At 35.5% G+C, this 19,884-nt stretch overlaps 1 protein-coding gene and 1 long non-coding RNA gene across 3 annotated transcripts in view; both read left to right on the top strand.

Moving 5' to 3' along the window:
- The first annotated feature begins 7 nt into the window (after positions 1-7).
- Positions 8-19,884, top strand: part of LOC139137320 (protein RCC2-like) — a 63,198-nt gene continuing 43,321 nt past the window's right edge. For both annotated transcript variants that reach the window (XR_011553366.1, XM_070705350.1), the window contains exon 1: positions 8-501. Coding sequence is in view for 1 of the 2 variants with exons in the window: in XM_070705350.1 (XP_070561451.1) it covers positions 346-501 (156 nt within the window). In the remaining variant the exon portion in view is untranslated. The remainder of the gene's footprint in view (positions 502-19,884) is intronic.
- Positions 17,195-19,594, top strand: LOC139137319 (uncharacterized). Its single transcript, XR_011553365.1, has 2 exons — positions 17,195-17,334; positions 19,492-19,594. It is a non-coding gene; the product is annotated as an uncharacterized lncRNA (long non-coding RNA).

The following is a 19,884-nucleotide window of genomic DNA, read 5'->3' on the forward strand; positions in this document are numbered from 1 at the left end:
TCACTCATTTAAAAAACGTTTCACAGACTGAACGGGATCATGTGACGAAACATCGTGTAGGTGTCGTTCAGCATGGTTACATGTAGATAAACTGTACATCATTCATGTGTCGGAGGGATATTTTTAAGGTCGGGATTCTTGTATGGGTTCTCGTGAAATGGGGTCAAAAGTGCGCCCCCTGGAATAGTTTTATGAATAATTTATGAGACGTGGAAATTAACATGTGACCATTTCGCGGCATTCAATCAATCAACTCATTGTACGTCCATTCCTTACGTAGTGCTTTGTGTATCCACGAAGTTCACGCCAGAAATCGGAATACTTCGTCATCGGAAACTGTCCAAAATGCCGAGGGGAAAGAGAAAAACTGCCGATGAAGGCGGACGACATGGCAAAAAGTACAAATCTGGTTCACATTCAGGGTACTCTGATAGAGCTTCATCTTCGGCGACAGACAATGGAAGCACAGAAGAAAAACCGAAGGAAGAGCGAATGAAAATTGTGAGTTTAAAATGCTAAGTATGAATAAGTACCATGGCATGAGACAAGTATTATGAAAATCGAGTGTCGCCAGCACTTTGATTTTGAGATGCTTTCGGAAATCTGTCGCGCGTTTTGCACAGACCTGTGAACAAAAGTTGATCAAAATGCTGTAATGGGAATTTAAATAATGTAGCACTGACGAATATTTACTCAATGACTTTAGCGTTCGTATTTCATTCAAACCCAACAAAGTTTCCGGGTCAAAAACCAGAAACAACGAAACAAGGGACGCAGAATACAAAGGTAAACAACAAAAAACGTGGCTTTGCGCGTGCGATGAGTGGATATTTTCCAATTGAAGTTTGTTTTCGGCGCGCTTCTCTCAGAGACGAGGCCCTGCTTGTATGTAATTGAGGCCCGGCAATGGGTATTTCCATAATGTAAACATGCTGATCGCGCATACTGCACCGCGAATCCCCATAACATGCACACTCCGCTGAACACAATCCACTATTCCAAGCATGAAATCGGTCGATGAAATCCGTTCCTAGGCAACCATTCAGTTAGTGACTACAAATTTACTCTAGAACCCCCTATTTTTTTCCGGTCGGGTGAATGTTCACATGACCTGTCAAGTCATCCATGTCAAAAGCCCAACAATTAAATATAACAATCAATCCGTTTGTTCTCATTATCAAATTTCATTTATTTGTCATAGAAGTGTCCTGAGGTTTGTATTTTCCACAGTCTACAATAGGGGAAAGATACAATCAGGGATTTCTGCAGATCTATATTATTCACTGGTATTGCTTGTTTTAATGAAAAAATGCTTTTTTCCAATTATCGATTCCATCACACAGTAGCATAATAAATCAATGTTTTACAGAAAGTCACTTCCCCTACATACACTTTTCTAGAAGGGTGTAACATGCTCCAAATATTAGAAAGACGTGGCAAGTAGTGAGGGCAGTGGCTGATAATACCTGTAGGTATACATGATTGCAATTTTTATGACCCTCTTTGATATCAGTGCCTGGAGAATTCTATACCCACGTCAATTAAAGCTTCCTTGGTGGATGAGCTGCACCATTAGTAATTCGGGGGACGCAGGCCTACTGTGAAAATATTATGTTGTATGTCCAAATTGTGATAGATATTTCACCCCTTTTAGTGTGTGATTTGCAGTAATATGGTACCATTAACCTGCCCTGAACTATGTGAAAGGGGACTGTGTTCTGCTTACATATTCAATGGGGATAAACAAGAGTATTGTTCCCCCATTCCAGTCAGCTGTTTAAACCAGAATTCACCTTTTTCCATGACACTGCGGACATAAAAATCATTGAATTTCAAATATTTTTTCCAAGGAAAATCTCTGAACAAAATTCTTTTTAAAATCAAGTACATGAATTTGTGATATTACCATAAAATATGAAAACTTGTCCAAGTTTTTCGAAGTCTCTTTCTCGGTTCTAACTTTATTACGAAAAAAATGTGGAAATAAATATTCGTCATTGTTAAGAAATAAGATTTGCAATATTTTTCAAATTTAGTGATTTCTGGTTGTGATTTTGTGTTGTTTTACTCAGTGTAGCGTCACAAATACCGTATTGATTGTAGTTTGTAGAATTTTACAACGTGTGATCTCGTTTTGCCAAGTTTGTATTAGTGTCATGTGGTACAAGGACTCTTACCATGTAATTTACATCATAACATGTAAAGTCAGCAGTTTTACAATGCTTGTGTCTTGTATCTGGGTCAACGGTCACCCCAGAAACAGGTGACTGCATATTGTGATGCTGAAGAATGAAATATGCAAAACGTTATGATAACTGTTCCAGCAATATTAACCCTTTGAGTGCTGTAATTTTGCCCACCAAAATTTTAGTGCACCATTTTACCAATTTTTGTGAATTTTTCTGTAATTTTTTTTTGTAATTTTTGATCGAATGGACATCACATTTCATTGGCTACAGTTTTTCACCCAAATTTTGGCAAAAACCTGAAAAAATTTGACTGGGGTACATTTTATGAAGGTGACAAAAATTGACTTTGGTGCTCAAAGGGTTATTAAAAACACCTCCTTTTTAACATATTTTTTGTTTATGGAAATCAATGTTTTTGGATTTTTTCATTCATGAAGGAAATAACACTATTCAGTTGATATTATGATGTTGTTTGATGGATGTTATTTCATCATGCCAAAGGTAATGTACTTGTTAACCCTTTGTGCAAAGTAAATTTTTGTTGCCTTTAAAAAATATACCACAGTCAATTTTTTGCAGATGTTTGCCAAATTTTGATCAAAAACTGTTGCCAATGAAATGTGATGTCTACTTGGTCCAAAATTATCCAAAATATGACAGAAAATTAATAAAAATTGGGAAAATGTTACACTAAAATTTTGGTGGGAAAAAGTACAGCTCTCAAAGGGTTAATGTTGTTCCGTGATAAGATGACAGTTTATACCATGCAAGTCATAAATTCAAAAGTAATTCTCTGTCAGCTACATTGTAACATTGCATATCTACCTGCGTCATTTGTTAGCATGGGGATAGAAGCACTAGACTTTATTTCCATTTCATTGAACAAGAAAGCATGTTTGACAAAGGCAAGCATGAAGCAGATTCACCAAAAACTGCAAACATGTCAATATGTCTCCTTGTTTCTACGTTTTTAGTTTCATGCAAAATCTCTGCAAGTGTAAAACCAGGTGAACTTCCAGCTTGAAACATTGATTTTTGCTTGAAATTCTATTATTTGTATAGTTATTAAAGACAATTTTGACGCTGATGCATTTCCGTTTGCATAAAATTGAAGAGATGCAGCTACTTATTGAGACTTCAAGAAGAACACTGATATATTGAGATAAATTCTATTGTCAGGGTTATTGGGTCAGCTATTTGTATTTAGTGTATTGATTTTTATCTCCATGTTGAAAACCTACATTGTCAAAAACACCTGTCACATTTGTCCAAATACATTATGTACTCAACGATCACATTTCCTGAATTTTGACAAATCTTGTAAATATGAAAATCAGAGTTTTCCAGTACATGTAAATTAATATCATTAAAAGAATAAATTCACTATGTTTCAAGTGTTTAAAAAGATTTCAGTATGTGATAATAAATTGCTGTAAAGTTTGAAGTAAGTTGAGTGTTTGGCTGTTGTTTGCATTATGCAGAAAGGTGTCAATGTTATCAGTATTGTGTATTTGAAATGCAAGCAGTACTGCCAACTAACACACTTGTCATCAGAATCAAGGATTTTCAATTCAGCAATTATCAGTAGAAAGCAATTAATTAATAGTTCAATGGAGGTCAAGTAAAAAGGGCAAAGGTCATGACCTGCTTTTACTGAGTGGATGTTATTCCTCTGAACAAAGTTCCTTATCTTCAGACAGGAAGTGTTTCACACCTTTGTAAATCTACCCAATTGTATTCTGTATTGCTATTGGCTCTTTTACTTGATGACCTGAGATAAAATGCTACAGAACAGGTGCAATATTTAACAAGCTGAAGGGTCTCTGTGGACCAAGCATCTGCATAGTGAAATGTAAATTTCACAAGATAACTTGTAGTCTAGGATGCAAAAATAAATAAATTTTCACATTTATGGTTATTTACGTTGATGTGACTCCAAGCATACAGTCACTACTCATGTGAAGACATCCATTGTCACTGAAAATTTGGTGTCACTGAAAAATTGGTGTCAGTATAGACGAGCTTTTCATGATAAATTGTCTTCGTTCGCAAATTATGTACATGAAATGTTGGCTTTGTGTAGACAATTATGTTTATACAATTAGGTATTGCTTTTTACTTTATCAGGTTCGCAATGGAACTAATTGAAAACAGTTTGAAAAGCATCATGTGTGAATGTTGAAGTCCTTGTTATGCATGTATTTGTGCAATAATTTAACTGTTCCACCATACACAGTAACTCTACTGTCTGTGGTTTTACCAAGTTTCACAGGGTGGGTTTCTCTGCCATACTGGACTTGATTGTTCAAATAACTTTTTTCAATTATTAATCACTGACACAGCCAGCATAATTTACAAATGTCTTTTTTTAGTAACAACAGAGAATTCCTCAACCCCTATAAATAACAAAAATCAAAACACACAGAACAGTTTGTGTGAGTGTATGTGCTATCGTTTTCAAATTTGATAAGTATATAGTTTGTATTGAAGGATGGGGATGAATCTTAGAAGTAGACATTATTGGTGCAGAAGACAGAGTATTTTAACCCTTTACCTGCCTGACACTATCACTTTCCCATCTGCCAAATCAGTGAAAAGAGTTATTAAACCAAAATCATATGTATCTCCACCCACCTTGCTTGGTATGTTATGACAGCTTTAGTGTGTAAAAATCATGTCCAATTAAACCTTTTCCTGCCAAGTTCATATTTCATCATCAGGTCAGGTTTGTTAAAACTAGTGAAGCAAATCATGTCCCATATGGTGCATTTTAACAGAGACTTGAAGATTTGAAGGTCCCTGAAGACAGAGATACTGTAAACATGATTTCTACAGACAAAAGCTGCAATAACATACTAGGCCAAGTGGGTGAAAATACCGGTAGACATGGTTTTGGCTCAATACCACTTTTTACTGACTTGGCAGATGGGAAAGTGATACTGTCTGGCAGGAAAAGGGTTAAAGTATCTCTGTTTCCATGAACCGTCTTCAGTGTTCAATATTTTGTTAAATGTAATATATGGTACACGTTTTGCTTTACTAGTCTTTACCAACTTTTACTTGATGGTGAAATATGAACTTGGCAAAATAAGGGTTAATGGTTTTAAAAGGGCGTATTCCTTGACATGTTACACTTATTATCCTATCTAATTCACACCTTGTGACACTTTTCTTCCATCAAATTTTAAATGGGTAGAAATAATTTTGTCTGTGTTCATTCCTGTCAGGAACATGCCTCTTTTAAAAAATTACCTCAGTTGAAATAGTCTTAAGTCAAGTTTGAAGCAGAAAAATGAGTTTGGTTATCGACATCAGTCTTGTAGTAATCACCCTATATATATATATATATATATATATATAATATATATATATATATATATATATATATATATATATATATATATATATATATATATATATATATATATATATATATATACTCATTATGCAAAAATCAGAGCATCACCAACATGATTTATTTGATCAGGAACATGCCTCTTTTAAAAAATTACCTCAGTTGAAATAGTCTTAAGTCAAGTTTGAAGCAGAAAAATGAGTTTGGTTATCGACATCAGTCTTGTAGTAATCATATATATATATACATATATATATATATATATATATATATATATATATATATATATATATATATATATATATATATATATATATATATATATATATATATATATATATATATATATATATATATATACTCATTATGCAAAAATCAGAGCATCACCAACATGATTTATTTGATAATTATTTATTTATTTATTGTTTTTGTGCATAGGTTGATTGTTTCATTTACACAAAGTGTTGCAAATTTCTTGATACAATGTTACAGTGACATACACACCTAAATGTATGTAAAGCTGCCATTTTCAAAAATTAGTATTCAAATCATGTAGGCACTTGTCTAATCTGCCAGCCTTTAATGTTTCTGTAACAATGTCCTGACTGGGAATTGGCCTTGAAATACAAGTGTGTCGTTTGTGACTTGATTGGACGTGTGCGCTTTGTATGTCACTGACCTCAATGTGGGAAATGATTTGTTTGCCAGGCCTGATCAGAAAAAGACTTAAGAGGGCAAATAATGTTGTATGCATTGAAAATGAAAAAAATATAATAAAGAGTGTCTGTGCGATTGTTTGTTCAGTACATACTCCAATGTCAGAAAATGGGATTTGTTTGCAGATCCTTTATCTTCATGTTATTTTGCGTGGCGTTTATTTGATCAAGAGAAAACAGCCATTTATCAAAATATCTCTCCCTGATAAGTACCTTGCTCTCTATGTACCTCTTGAGAAGCAAACGTGCAAATGAATATTGTTTGCATGTTCCCATTAGACAAAGCATACATGTATGGCTTTTGAAAAGACTAGTACTTCCTGTACTGCACAGCTTTGGATCAAGATTGTTGTGATTCACAGGATTAATCCTGGATTGCGACAATTCAAGGGCTTTTATCGAAGCAGGGACACCTGAGTGTGCATGACCAATAGCATGTCCATGTGCATGCATGAGTCCATCATACAGACAATAGGTCTATAATATCCAGAAACAGCTGTGTGAAAAAAATTTTTATCCCGACTCATTCTCAAATCCAGATGAGTGATGCCTCTGATTTATCATATTTGAAGCTTGAATAGCTTCGCTGTTCTCCACAGCTTAGAATCATAGAGGGGATGACCAATTTACATAACAATGCATAATTTGCATATTCTTTTGTCATGAAAATGTCTTCTCTTATATTGTTATTAACATATGAATAGATTGCCCCCAAGAAAGGAAGGGTAGCCCATCCCTTAAAAATCCTCTTGTTGAAGGTACAATTTGTGCTGTTTAGCCAGGGCTTTTGTTGACATTCCAGACATATTCAAGTTTCCTTTACCACACTTCTTTGACTGAGAGGTAACATTTGTACGAACATGCGCACAGAATCAAATCGACTCCCGATTATTTTATCACACATAAAGGTAGTGTATACGTGAAAATGTGCAAATGTGAGCACTGTTTCTGGAAATAAAGATTGTGTCAGATAAGATGTGTCACTAGTGGGCCTGATAATCTTTATGTGGTTCAGAAATTTGATTATTTGCAAATTACTTTGACAGGTTTATGAGTACGATAATATGTCAATTTTGATCAGGATGAGACATATTAAAACTCGACAAAGAGTAAAAACACAGGTATACAAGTACAGATTTCTTTGAAGTGATCTTGCATTATCTTTGAAGTACTAGTAGTCATTTTACCGAGCTGAAGTTTGAGGATGTCTCTGTTTAGGCCATGACATCTCCAAGGAGATGAGAAACTCATTGCGGTGCAGTTTAATAAATATTGATATTCAATCTTGATTAGGCTTGCATTGAACACGGATGACAGTTCAAATCAAATGGACCTTGACTGCGATTGTCTTGTCTTTATGTTCATCAAAAATTTATCGTACTTTCAACTAAATTCCATCTTGTAATTGTGAACCGTGACATCCCTGAAGAGGTGAGAAGAAGAAATGAAATGATCATATTTTGTCATTTTTGCTTTGTCCAAGTCACTTTCCCTTAACTGAATCTGTCGGCAAAATGACAGCTTTTTCAAACATGAATAATTAATTCAGATTCTGAAAGCACTTTTCGTCGAAAGTTGTTGACAGATCTGTAATGGCAGCTTTAAGAGCCTAGCATTTACAATTCATCTGGGTTCACTTCATTTCTCGAGTTACTGTCTCTGACCCCACCAGTCATATATTTTGCAGGTTACATGTTTAAATTTTAAGTTTTTTTTTTCCTTTTAAATACCGGTCACATATTGCGATGACCTGGCAACCCTGTTATCTGCATGGATTTTTCCATTCATAGAGATCTAAATACGTGCCATAAAGTATTTATAGCCGCTGGAAACCTCTGTGGATGCCAACAAATTGCTTTTCAAATAGCAACCGTGCATGTTGAATTTTAACTGGGAGCCAGTCAGATTTGCCAAGCTGTAAAATATTTTCTTAAAAAAGAAGCAGGAAGGGGATGCTTTTCCAGATGGTATTCCAGTTATGCGTGTAAATTTTAAACACCTTCACAAGCAAGATGTGTGAAATCAGTACCACGTACACCGCAGTGTACTGGCATTTGCCTTCAAGGGTTTGGCCCCATTCAGAAATATTTCTACCGCTAGATCAGCGTAGACGTGGCCCTGTGAGACCATTATCGCCTGACCCCAAAGAAACTTTTTATCAAGGTACAGTGTTTCTTGCCCAGTTTGTCATTCATAGGCACACTGTGTGTATATCGCCCAGGTAGATGGAAACTCCATGCATTATCCATTCTCTCATATTTCCCCCGTATTTCAGTACACCATATGCATTGAAAATTTGGAGGATAGAAGTCTGTGAATGAATGGGTCATGTCTCATGAGATTATGCCCTGTGTCCAGGTAGCTGGAATGTATCCATGCACATACACATTGAACAAGTCCATATCCTTTTTGTCATCACAGACGAGACCAGCATGAGGAGACATTTTGTCTTTGCCTGGCCCAGTCGTATCATATGCCTCAATTAGCATGAAATAACCACTAGAATTAGAAATTTACCAGTCCTGGCAAAATATCACCCCTTCATATTGTATATCAAGCCCTGGTACCTAACTGTTTTTGTTTACATGTAGACTGGCACCTTGAAAAATTTTACCGGGGTTTCCCCAGTCATGTATTGTACTGGAGTTTTAACTTCCCTCAGGCATATCAAAGCAGCCATGTTAGAAGGCAAATGAAATGGTACAGTGGTTCTCAAATCATTTTCTTATGCAAGTACACCTTAGCAACAACTCTACCTTAGCAATAACTCTATCTCAAGTTTAAATAAGAATCCCTAAAGTTGCCAGCATCATGCATAATCCAGTTTCACTTGAGTTGAAACCCGTACTGCTTTACGATGAAAACAAAAGAATCACATGAAGGCACACAGGTGAGGTGCCATAAACAAAGAGTATGAAGAGACTTTACTGTTGCAACATTATTTCTGTGTTTTTCAGGGTTTCTGGTTGTTATATCACCGAAAAAGTTTTTTTTTCACAAATTAGTGCTGTTGATATTGTTTTGTACAAGATATTATATTTGCCATTCTTCGCTGGTTGTAAATGCCAGGTACTGCCTCAGCCAACTTTGGGGGGAGGGCTGAAAACAAGTTGCTTGTGTTTAGCTGGAATAATTGTATTGGATCACACAGCAAATAAAGTGATAACTATGTAGTTGACACCAGAGGATAAAAAACATTTGTGTATGATGTATCCCTGTACTATCTGCAGGCAGGGACCTCCCACAGCGGAAAGGGAAAGGGAGAACACACTGGTTCAGCTGCCCTGGATTTCGCCATGGCAATCCTTTGGGCCATGGTGATGCAGAAATGGAGATAAATTATGGATAATCAGACAAAATGGGGTAGCTTTTCAACGATAATTACGACGTGCAAATTGTATTCTGGCGGCCATTGCATGTAAGGAGATGTGTTTAACCCTTTCAACACCATGGTTTGTCCCAAATCCATTGTTTTCTATGGTAAAGTTGGATCTGTATACAGGAACTGGGGGTGAAAGGTTTAATTGTACTGGAGTATATGAAGGGCAATGTGGGTAAACTGCATGGGTCAACAACCGACCTACTTCTCACTGCTGTTCATGAATGGTGAACAGCAATTAAAACCTTGTTATACCTTGGTCAAATGTTATGATTACACTCTCGTTACGACTGTCAGAACTTAGCGTCCATGTTTGTCCAAACTTACATCAGTATTACTGAAAGTTTTTTCAGTTTTTACTTTGCGGTATCGAAAATATCAATTATTCAGTAAATGTTTGTCCTTTCACACTCTCGTTTCTCATTTCAACATTCTGAATCGCAAATGCCTTGTAAGTACACAGCTAAATCTGTGTACTTCTGGCGTGGAGTCAATGAAGCTCTTTGTAAAACTCTAACCCTCTCAAGTATAATTCATTCGTTACCAACTGTTGGTGGCTCCTGTCAGATATTTGCACACACTGACATAAAATATACATGGTCTAATTATTGATCTACATTCATGTTATGAAGGTAATACGAGAATTGAAATTAACAGACTTAAACTTTGGTTCAAACTTTCCGTGTGGTCTTAAGACATTCCCTTTCTAAATTGATAACAAAAATATAGGGTCACTGCACAAAATTTTCAACCAAAGAAACCCAGTATGTCGTGACACTTGAAATTCAAAATGGCCGCCATCTCTTTGTAAATTGTAAGGGGGGGGAAATTGATTTTTTTCTCTTTTACAAAATATAAGGCAGTGAATATTTTATTTACTTCATTTGCTTCAAAATGAGCCCCATAAGTGGAAGACCAAAAGAGTGTTGTAAATGTTTAAGAATCCCACCATCTGCTGGAGATGTCCTGTGGCTGTTTTACCTTTAAAATCAAAACCTTTAAATCAAAACCTTTAAAATCAAAACCTTTAAAATCAAAGCATGCAGCACTTTGCAGGTCAGCAGTGCTTTATCGTGTAAATACACAATCTTCTGCACAAGTGCTTTTGTCTAATGCAATCGATTGTAAAATTCTGTGCACTAAAATGTAAATATGATGTATGAAAATGAAAACTGGCACTGCTCTGAACTCAACTGCTTTTGTCATTCACTGTAATAAAACAGTCTTCTAAGATCTCCTTTATTTTGTAAATCATGGCAATATGTGATTATCTTGAAATGCTTGATTTCAACGACTGTATATTTTTGAAATGGAGCAATGCATCATGGGATAACCCTCCCCTGCTGAAGACGATATATCTGGTCGCCTTTGACGCTTTTGAATGTGTACAAGTGCTCGGCATGTTGTTTTGAAATAATATATTCAGTTTATTGTCGCCTTTGTCTACCCTGAAAGACTCCATCACCACTTTAATGCCCAGCATGATGTTACAAGTCACACTTGCACTCATGTGTGAAGCCCTGGAACAATAAAGGTGACAATGGGGGTCCCACGCATATAATAATGTTGATATGACCCCCTAGGCTAGGCTACCCTCGCTCTGAACAAAGATAAAAGGGTACTTTTAAAGTGAAGCCCCCTGGGTAAGATTGTAGCTGGAAGGTCAGTCAATAAATATCAAGCCTGGCTTATATATGAATTGAGGAGCCTTATCATACAAAATAGTCAGTGCCATAGAATTTTAGCTCAAGGGAAATTTTCATTGACATTTAAGAAATTTGTACTGGTAGAAATATTCTTATTTGTATCAAAATTTAACAAAGTCATTTTACTTTTCATTTTATTTTATGACATTATATATTTGATTCCCATATTGAAACAAAAACATTTATTTTTTAAAAATTTATTGAGTGTTATTGTGTAGATATCAAATATATCATGCAATGGAAAGCTAACTTTATAAAACAGGTAAATTTATTTTGAATCAAGGAAAGTGTTTGACTTTGTGGAGCCACATTAACCCTTAACAGTATTACTTTTCCATCTTCCAAGTCAATAAAAAGAGGTTTTGAGCCGAAACCATATGCATTCACCCACTTGGCTTGGTATGTTATATAGCAGCTTTAGTCTGTAAAAATAATGTCTACAATATGTATTTTTTTCACAGACCTTCAGCTATGTTAAAATGCACCACACAGGACCTGTAGTGGTTCATTAGTTTTAATGAACTTGACCTGATGGTGAAATGTATATGAACTTGGCAAGTTAAAGGTTATCAGTGTTGTTAAGACTCATTGAAACATTTTGAGATTTGTAAATTTTACCATATGCGTTCATCAGACCATGTAGTTTTATCTACTGCAAGAAGAAATTTCCACTCTGACAAAACAGAGAGACCACAAGGTGTAGGAATATCACGGGCTGCTACCTATGGCCAATTTCCTAGTTCAGATTTAAATATCAGTCTAGGGAATTGAATATAAAAAAGTGTAAAATTTATACATCGAAACTCTAATGTCATGCAACCCCCTTCCCCAGGGGGATTCTTACAGATATATTGGCAAATGTTAAGCCTTTATTGTTACAGGAGACAAATTGCTGAGCTAGGACAAGCCATGCATGAAAAGTTGATGTCATGTATGGTGCTGCCTTTATATCCATAGTGTCAGTTGCTCTGACAATTGCCTAATCCTTTAGGCCAAAAAGAAAATGTCGGCGTCTTTGAACGTTACGTTTGTCGATTTTCAGTCGTTTGAAAGTCAGGACCTTGAAAACACACTGAAAGAGGGGATCAACAAAACATAACCCCTTCAGCCCTGCATGCAGAGCAAAACGTTGAACATTTTTTTTAGCCATTGATATAGATACTGGTCAAGTTGCTCTATGCAGGCCAAGCATTGGGTCATTTAAAAGTCCAGTGATATATTCCACCACAAAAGTCCAGTGATATATTCCACCACATAAGCTGGCACAGGTTCAAATTACCTTAGGTAATAATGTTCTGATACATCGTGAAAATCTCAAATTTTTCACCAATTTACAAGACGGATTTAACCCTTTGAACCTGGCTCGGACATAAATGTCCGATGACGTCATAGAGTACCAGGGGGTCAGGGTGCAGTAAAGTCGGAAACAATTTGAAATTACATGTCATGTTGATACAAATCATTGCTTTGATAAATTGGTTGCTAAAAAGTCATGATTTTCCTGCTTTGTATATAGTATAACATTTTTTCTCTCTGTCCGGTATTCACATCTGTGGAAGCCAAATTATGCTGTACCTATTGACACGTATTGGCAATGATGTCAATGCAAATGAAATAAAAGCAATAACAAATTAGTATTCTTCAAATGTGTCAATAAATAGCAATGTAAACAATAGAAACCAGATGACTAATTACTTTCCTGTGATCGCAATTGGACTTTTAAGAGAAGGTTCACTGGCACATCATATGGTATGATATGAGTTTATGGCCATTCATGGTCAAGTCAGTTCACCAGTGTGCCCACTAACAAACCTGTATTTCATGAAACTTTTGCATCAATTTGAGGAATTGCGGAAAATTCTTTGTATTGATCAGCCTTATATCTTTACATGTAAACCATAGACAGTAGACAGGGATCACTGTCTATGGATAAACCAAAACGTGTCTTAATCTTTATTCACTCTAACTTAAACTTTATAACATTGCAATACATGGAACTAAATGTAAGTACAAAGGTCTTAAGGTAGTCACAATTGTCTAAACTAGTTTAGCCTCAACTCTAATAAATGCATGTACTAAGTAATGTATACAGGTGTTTACATTTGTGTGGGTCACAGGTAATTTGTTTGTATTGGGGCATGTCACATTGACTTAGAGGGCACACTGTTATTTATTCACCCCTGACAATGAGGCGTTATCAATGAATTTGCATTCTTAATTCTCATTTTTGTAATCAATTCTCAGTCATTGTATGCTTGTCATAATCCAATACAGTTGTGTTGCTGCTTGAAGTGTTTGATGCAATCACATCAATATTTATAAAGTAGGGATCAAACCATGAATTATGTATTTCTGTCAGTGATGGAGTATAAGTGGATGTTGGTAGTTTGACAAAGGGTATTTCCCCAGAGCCATGTAGTGGGCGCCTAATATTGACTTGTTTAAAGTAATGGAAACACACCAAAATGAAGATTGTGTTATTGTTATGTAAACTGTGTTCCTCCAAGCCAATTTAATGCACCATTGACTCAAATCGTTTTCTCTCAGCCGCTTTCTCAATAAAATTTTTACGTACAGTACATGTTGTAAAATAGGGCTCACTCAATCAAGGAAATATCAAGAAATTCTTACATGAAAATCGACTCAGCGAATTTTGAATTCTTAGTTTTAGGGCACATTATACGTATGTAAAATGCAGTATAGTTCGAAATTTCCAGAGAAACTACAAAATTTAGTGCAATTTTAAATGCACACTGGGAAAAAACACTTGTTTTTGATGATTTTTGTAGTTTCAGTGAAAATTTTAAAAAACATGCTCAATGAGTGAACAGTGGACAAATGGTGCAAAAAATTCTAAAAGTTCAATTTTTTAAAGCCCAACTGTAGGTTACAGTGTGATTGATCTGAATGTGCTCTACATGTAGAAAGAAAGTTGAATTTTCATTAACACAGTCTTAGATTATCAGTTTTATTTGATATGACAAATATTACTGGACTGATTTATTCTTGACATGGCTAGAGATGGGTAACGTTTTTGTGTTAACCGTCCTAGGGAAAAAATCAACTACCCAAATAAGCTTGTATATTTCTGATAATTTTCGAAAAGTACTCTGATATTATTAACTAAATACTTTATGTTTACATGTAAATCATAGAACAAAATTCCCTTCCTCCTAAAAATGTATCTGATTACTATAAACAGTAAACAAACAATAAATATCATACCAGTATATTGATTGCGCAAATACAGCGATTTGATTGGTCGAGATGCCAGAGAAGAACCATGGTATATTGGCGATATACCACAGCTGGCATGTGGCGAGCTCTCAGCTTGAGGAAAACTCCGTTTTTGGCCCACGCGGTGGGCGTAGCCCACCTAAGTGGGCCATTGTCATAGGGTGGCGTTTGTTAGTCTGTATGTGTGTCTGTAATATGTATGTGTGTGTGTGTGTGTGTCTGTCTGTCTGTGTGTGGTGTGTGTTATGGATTTGTTTCGTCGATATCTCTCAAACTCATTCATCAAATGTCATAAAATTAGGTATACAGAATCTTTAGGATGGGAACTAGATCGGATTAGGTTTTTGGTTGTTTGTTGGTTGCATAGTTGAGCAGAAATTAATTTTTGAAATAATATTTTGACTTATTTTTGCTCATTTTTGCTCATTTACATAGCAAGGGAGGATGCACTAAATTATAAGCGGTGGGCTACAGAACATTGAACAAAAAAAATAAATTTGTATATTTAATTGATTGAAAGTATTTTGTTTTTCTAAATTTGTGCAAGTTATGATATTAAACGACAACAGTGATGCCAAAACACAAATACATCGTTTAGGAAGAAATCAAGATGCTGCATTTTTTAATAGAGGAACAAATCTATCATATAGCTGATATGATATTGAGGCAAAGTATAGGCATTTAATAGGCATAAACTGTGCACCACTTGTTGCAAACCTATTGTATTCATATGAGGCTGAGTTGATGTAGTTTCTGCACAAAATTGGATGTAAAAGGATTGCCAAGCATTATAAAGTCATAAATGATCTAATAAATTTAAACAAACCTATAATACAGCAAATTATCTTGTGTATGTATACCTAGATGACTCAAAATCATAGAAACAACTGAAACTGTGGATCAGCAACTTGTATAAAAAATAAATAGAGGTTCAAGATTACCACATGTGTATTGTTACGGCCTGGAAATTATCTATCTGAAATAGTACCTTGATTATTGAACCTGTTATATTATCTATGTGTAATATCGATATGGTTGAATATTTAACATGTACTTTTCCAGAAATTTATTTTGCCCTGATATTTATATTAAGTAGTAATTAATATGTGGATGCAATATTTCTGTGCATAATTGAGAAATGTGAATGAAATGTATATGTATGGTTGTGTTCACTATAGAATCATGAATGTGAGTATAAAACAAACGATTTTGTACATGTGGGTTCACAATTCCATATTCTGGCAGGTGAGGAAAATTGATTCAGGAGTATTGTCGTCTTAATTTCGCCAATTTTCAGAACTTTTTAATCATTGACACACATATACCAAAAGTTGAATACTTCTTTTTGTTCTAATGTTTTCCTTTACATGGTGTAATGAAAGCACAATCATTAGGAGAGACTATTGTACAGCAGGACAAAGATGTATAATTTAAGGTATACAGCATCTTCTTCAAATAGCTGAAAAGTTGAAAAGAAAATGGAAGGAAGTGTAGGGATTAGGGAAAAGTGATTGCAAAAGAAGTCGATGAAGACTCAGTCTGCTAAAATCCTGTCATAGGTTATGTGCTCAACCCGGTGCTGGCAGTGTGGTCAATCTCAGTTCATTATTTTAGTATGTTTTATTAAGTAACAAATACAATGAGCAGCAGAAATACATCAAATGAATAAACTACTTAAAGTATAAGTAGGTACATCCTAAACAAAAGGAAAATATGAGTTAAAATATTAATGATATGATAACAGCATGTGCTTCATGGCAGTGCATTGTTCTAAGAGACCTCACTTAATGGGTGTGTTGTAAAAATCTCCACCAATCGTAAAATGGACATTAGCACAAAAAGGCAGTTTTGGTGAAAAATCTTCTTCATAACATCTGATCAGACAGATGAAAATCTTCAATTTTTGTCTTATTGGGTGAATTTTTGCCATTTTTGGTCAAAATCTTCGTTTCTCAAAAGTTACTCATCTGATAGCTTTTATATTTGGTATACAGACTCCGAGGGTTTACATTAATGTTATATATTGAAATGTTCAATTTTGTATTTTTGCAGCTAAATTTGCAATTTTTGGCCAGGCTTTCCTGAAATGAGCTATCAAAGATATCCACCTTTGTGTCACAAAAAGTTATTCTCAACATAACACGTACCTCTGTTGACTGTTAGGTCACTTGCTTTTTCAAAACTGCCGGTCAGATGGCTTTAATATTGGGTATACAGGTCCCTAGGATGACTTTAGTGAGATAATTTCATACATTCAAGAAATACTTAGCTTTCCATAAATGTGTATAGTAGCTTCAGAGGGACATTGGCCCTATGTTTTTAGTAAGCAACTGGATGGAGTTTTTTGACCCGACAAGTCCTCCTGGAACCCCCCCCCCCCCCCCCCCGATAACAAATGGTCCATACCTAATTGTACGCCCTAGAATTTTATGTAGTTTTGTAAATGAAGTGATAAAGATATAACTTATAAGTGCGTATGTCTTAAACACCCATAGTCACATCATAATCGGTATGGTGATTATGAACCCTCTCTGTGTAGTAAAGAATGGTGTAGCCCTACAACACGTGACTCAACTTTGCACTCGGCACGCATGTCATCATCACTGATGTTTCCTGATAGTCTGATCTCGGGCAGCTGATCTCTCGGTGCCCTTGAAAACTTGTGTGATCTCTAATTTTGGACCGACCAGAAGAGAAGCAATACAGTTTGTGCGGTGGTATTTGGAATCAAAGTCGTTCACTTGATGAGCAGGTAAGAAATTTCATGGTTTGCAAGCTGTCATATCTGAGTGATTGACCATGTTATTTGATCTTGTTGGTGACTTTCATTCTTGACCGTGTGAATGAAATTTTCCCATTCTGACAATGATTAGGTCCGTTTCATTTACCAGGGTAAGCAAAGTACTCATGCGTCTTTGTAGTTATGATAGTTTTCAGCTAGCTTAATCAAATCACATAAACGAAGGTATCACTCTCAAATTTCAAAGTCCCGTACGCATACAAGTTAAAACGTCATTGAACATAAACGAGTCGTCGGTACAACCCTGAACTGGCCTCACTGTGTATACTCTCTATACTATGTCCATGGTACAAGTGTGTTTTCATGAAGAGATCAGGTTGTTGATAGTTAAGGGTCAGAAATAAAAATCAAACACTGCCGTGTGTCCGTTTGTCAGAACCAGTGATCATGAATTTTCTTAAGTCCATTTCATGTTTCAAAGTTCATGCATCGATCACGTTATTTTGGTCCAAATTGACCGTTCGCGACTCCCTCGCCGTGCTGTATTTATTGTCCTTGCAAATTGGGGTGGGTTGAGGTCGAAGCCATGTCTGCAGGAAGCCAAGCGGTACGCTAAGCTCCAATTGTCTCTACAGCCAAATCACAGTGCTTAGCAAATTGTACAGCTTTTCAAATTCATTATGCATGTGTCATTAATTCACGTTAAATTTATGTAAACTACGGAATCACCCAAAACGTCAGTTTGTTGTCGGGCCGGATGCCTACGGGGAACGATTTTGCTGTGGGCCCCTCAGTTCAAGTAGTTGCGTCGCGCCGGAGTGATACAACCTTGGACGTCAAAAAAGATTTTTTCACTTTCATGCTCCAAAGATAGCGGTTCAGCAGAATGGTCGTTAGGTTACACGAAATGAATGATAGCTCATAAATGTATCATTTGTGTGTATGTTTTCAAAACAGGCAACTCAGAAGATACTGCTCATTGCAGCAGGTTTGCCGCAAACGTAACGTGAGCGTTTTTAGTCGCGGGAATAATAATACCTTAAAAAGTCAAAATGAATCATTGAATCTGGAATTTTGTGAATATATTGACTTTTACAACAGACATAGTGAGCTGAACTGTACACTGAAGTGTACAGTACTTTGTAGGGAGGTAATGCAGATTAGAATAGAACATGATGATGGTGTATTTGGATGCGTGCACGCGTTGAACTTGAGTAGAAGAAATCGTACCGCTAAAAAACAGATACTACAAGAGAAACTGCTAAAATACAGGTACTGCCAAGTTCAGTTCAGTTGACACATGTACACTGTAAAGTAACCGGTTCAAGAACTAGTAATTCTATGACACGAATCTACGTGTTTCCCAGTTCCTCAAAAGATATTAACAAACGGTTTCGTGTAAAGTAAGTGTTCATAGCATAAATGTAATACAAATTGTAAAATGTTGGTGAAATTTCAGTATCCTTGGGTGTATATTGATTCAGGTAATTCAGCATTTGATGTTTGATAATACAGGGATAATGAAAGCTATACTTACTGTAACTCTTTTGATTTTTTGCTTTCATGTCTAGTTTCTTGTTGTTGTAACTTTTATTGAAAAGTTATCATAAATGTTAGATATGAACAATTCTTATTCTGATAACAAATTTTTTTACAAAGTGATGTTCAAGGTACATCTAAGAGAATCTATTCATGTCAAGCAGCCACATTTATTTTCCCACACATTTTGTGGGATATTGTGGGATGTTGGCCCATGCAGTATCTAGTATTGTCAAAAATCATTGTCTCTGAAATCACTCTTCGGATTGCTCTGAAACTTGGTATGCATGTTCCCACAGGTACTACTCACTGTGCCTGCCACATTGAATAAGCCAAGTGTCATTGACACACTGTTTCAACAGATGAAATATGAATCAGCTGAATGTGTTCTGGTTTTACTATGGATTGTTTATATCTACACTATATTAAGTCATACCTCAAGTTTCATTGTGATTACATTTATATATATTGATTCTGTATAAGTAGGTCATGTATCCAAGTGGGAATGTATGAAATACTTAAAACATTATGAGCGTAATTGTAAGCATTACGCATTTGCATTTCTTAGTTTGATTAACATTCAGAATGCACTGTACTAATATCATTGCACCTCCTTTTTTCTCTTCACAGATTTCCACTGGGAGGATTACTATTACATGAAGATAAATTCAAATCAAAGAACCCATTCACAAACACAAATAAAAGTGAAATAAAGTTATTGTATACAACTGAATCTCTGTTAGTGCATTTACTGAAATAAAAACAGAGAGCATAATAATGACATACAACTTAAAACCATATACAAAAATATTTTACCATATTTCAGAAGTATTTCCGTAGTACTTCAGCAACAAAATACTTTCCTGGTGAATTTTGCTCAGACCTTTTATGAAAACCAATGTTACATTAATCTTGTGACACTATTCAACATATGTCACTTTTTATCTTAACGCTTTTCATGAAAGTTTATCCTATACTCTCACAAACCCTCTTTTCCATGAGGAGTTTATCTAATGACACACT

Source organism: Ptychodera flava, chromosome 7 (genome assembly GCF_041260155.1).
Source record: "Ptychodera flava strain L36383 chromosome 7, AS_Pfla_20210202, whole genome shotgun sequence".
Classification (NCBI taxonomy): Eukaryota; Metazoa; Hemichordata; class Enteropneusta; family Ptychoderidae; genus Ptychodera; species Ptychodera flava.